Raw genomic sequence first — 2,500 nt, forward strand, 5'->3', positions numbered from 1 at the left:
CTGGCTGGCTCTTTCTTTCGCTCTCGTTCTCTCTCTCTCTCTCTCTCTCTCTCTCTCTCTCTCTCTCTCTCTCTCTCTCTCTCTCTCTCTCTCTCTCTCTCTCTCTCTCTCTCTCTCTCTCTCTCTCTCTCTCTCTATTTCTCTGAAATTTCCGTTTGAAGACTAACCTACAAATACCTCCTCTCCCTCCCTCCCTCCTTCCTCTCCTCCTCCTCTTCCCCCCTTCCTCCCTTCTTCAACCCTCAATTCACGCCCTCCCCATCCTACCTCCCTCCCACACCCTCTCCATCCCCTCTTCCTCCTTCCCCATCCTTCCTCCTTCCCCATCCTACCTCCCTCCCACCCCTTCTCCCTCCTCCCCCATCCCTTCCCCATTCCACCTCCCTCCCACCCCCCTTCTCACTCCTCCCCCCTTTTCCTCCCTCCAACCCCCTTTCCCTCCCCCCTTTTCCTCCCTTCCTCCTCCCACCCCCTCTCCTCCCTTCCACCCCCTCTTCCTCCCTTCCTCCTTCCCCCCTCCCTTCCCCCTTCCTCACCCCTCCCACCCCCTCTCCCTCCTCCCTTTTCCCCCCTTCCTCCTTCCCCATCCTACCTCCCTCCCACCCCCTCTCCCTCCTCCCTTTTCCCCCTCTCCCTCCCCGCTTTTCCTCCCTTTTCCTCCCTTCCTCCCATCCCCCCATCCTTCACCCCTCCCATCCCCTCTCCCTCCTCCCTTTTCGTCCCTTTCAGCTCACCTTCGACGACTCCGTCTGGATCACGATCGTCCGGGAGCCCTCGGCCGTGTTCGAATCCATGTTCCACTATTACCATCTGCACAAGTTCTACGGAGCGACGTTCGATCACCTGCTTTGGAAACTGGAGGGCGGCTTCTCTTCTCGATTCAAGTTGAATAATAGGTAATAAATAGGATTTTATTTTATTGTTCTTTACTTCTTTTTTTAAGGGTTTTGTATGTGTATGAATATATTTTTTATGATGATAATAATGATGATGATGATAATGATAAAGGTGATAATGATAATAATAATTATTATATTATAATTGTAATGAAAATGATAATAATATCAGTATCAATGGAAATGATGATTATAGTAATAATAATAGTAATGATAATAATATTAATAATAATAATAATGTTGATGATGGCAGTAATAATGGTGATAGTAATAATGATAATAGTAATAGTTAATAATGATAATAATGATAATCACATTTCTAATGATAGTAATAAGAACAATATCAACATCACCATCCTTATAATCACTAATTCCTCCAAATAACTCACATGACACGATTAAAACATCTCTTAAAAATACCTTTTCCTACTTCTTGTATTATTCTCGTAAATCTCAAACATATTATCCTACCAGCTGCAACACAACCTGATCGTCAATTGCTTGTTCCTTGCAGGTACATGGGACGCCTCGGCAGGAACCAGATGACGTGGGACATGGGACTTGATGATCAGGACCTTCGTCAGGAGGCCGTTTTGAAGGAGGCCCTCAAGCTCCTCGATCACACATTCCATTTGGTTATGGTTGGTGGGCGTCGGTTTTGGTGTATGGGCGTGTGTGTTCGATAGGGCTGTCGGTTTTTTTTTTTGTATGAAGGGGCGTGGGTGTTCGAGGGGGTGTCGTTTTTTTGTGAATGGGCGTGTTTGTTGGAGGGGGCGTCGATTTTTTTTAATGGGCGTGGGTGTTGGAGTGGCGTCGTTTTTATTTCATGGGCGTTGGGGTGTTTGTGTTAAGTTGGGAGGGTAGATGTGTGTGAGGGGAGAGGTATGTGTGTGTTTGGCTGTGTGTGTGTGTATGTGTGTGTGTGTTTGTGTGTGTGTGTGTGTGTGTGTGTGTGTGTGTGTGTGTGTGTGTGTGTTCGTCCGTCTGGGTGTGCAAGGAAGGAAGCGTCCTGTGTACAACCTTCTCTCTTTTGCATGGGTTAGGGATGGGGAAACTATGCGATTTGGGTAGTAAATTAAAGATAAAACGACTCAAGACACAGACATTAAATAAAAAAAAAAGTATTAACAGTTCCCTCTCGATATCCATACCCATTCATCCCCACTCCATCGCCACTCCATCCTAGACGCACCTCCCCTTCCTTCTGCAGCTGGCCGAGCGCATGGACGAGTCCTTGGTCCTCCTGAAACATCTCCTCTGCTGGAGTGACGACGACGTCCTGGTGATGTCGAGGAACGTGAGGAAAGACCGCTACCGAAGCTACCTCAGCGAGCAGTCCGTCGCCACGCTGGAGCACTTCAATTCCATGGACGTCAAGTTCTACTCCTTCTTCAGGGATAGGTGAGGCGCGGGGGGATTGGGGGGGAATGGAGGGGGGAGAAGGGGAAGGGGAGAAGGGGAGAAGGGGAAGGGGAAGGGGAAGGGGAAGGGGAAGGGGAAGGGGAAGGGGAAGGGGAAGGGGAAGGGGAAGGGGAAGGGGAAGGGGGATGGAGAGGGGAAGGGGAAGGGGAAGGGGAAGGGGAAGGGGAAGGGGAAGGGGAAGG

The 2,500-nt window shown here is 49.3% G+C and overlaps 1 protein-coding gene across 1 annotated transcript in view; it reads left to right on the plus strand.

The window, feature by feature from the left end:
* LOC122267025 (galactosylceramide sulfotransferase) overlaps positions 1 to 2,500 on the plus strand; it is a 31,105-nt gene that overhangs the window by 22,349 nt on the left and 6,256 nt on the right. Inside the window, exons 6-8 of the mRNA XM_086551622.1 lie at positions 730 to 896; positions 1,411 to 1,537; positions 2,107 to 2,297. Of these exons, the coding sequence (XP_086407748.1) occupies positions 730 to 896; positions 1,411 to 1,537; positions 2,107 to 2,297 (485 nt within the window). The remainder of the gene's footprint in view (positions 1 to 729; positions 897 to 1,410; positions 1,538 to 2,106; positions 2,298 to 2,500) is intronic.

This window comes from Penaeus japonicus, unplaced genomic scaffold (assembly GCF_977035675.1).
Source record: "Penaeus japonicus unplaced genomic scaffold, GWHDUDI00000001_assembly GWHDUDI00000025, whole genome shotgun sequence".
NCBI classification, from domain to species: domain Eukaryota; kingdom Metazoa; phylum Arthropoda; class Malacostraca; order Decapoda; family Penaeidae; genus Penaeus; species Penaeus japonicus.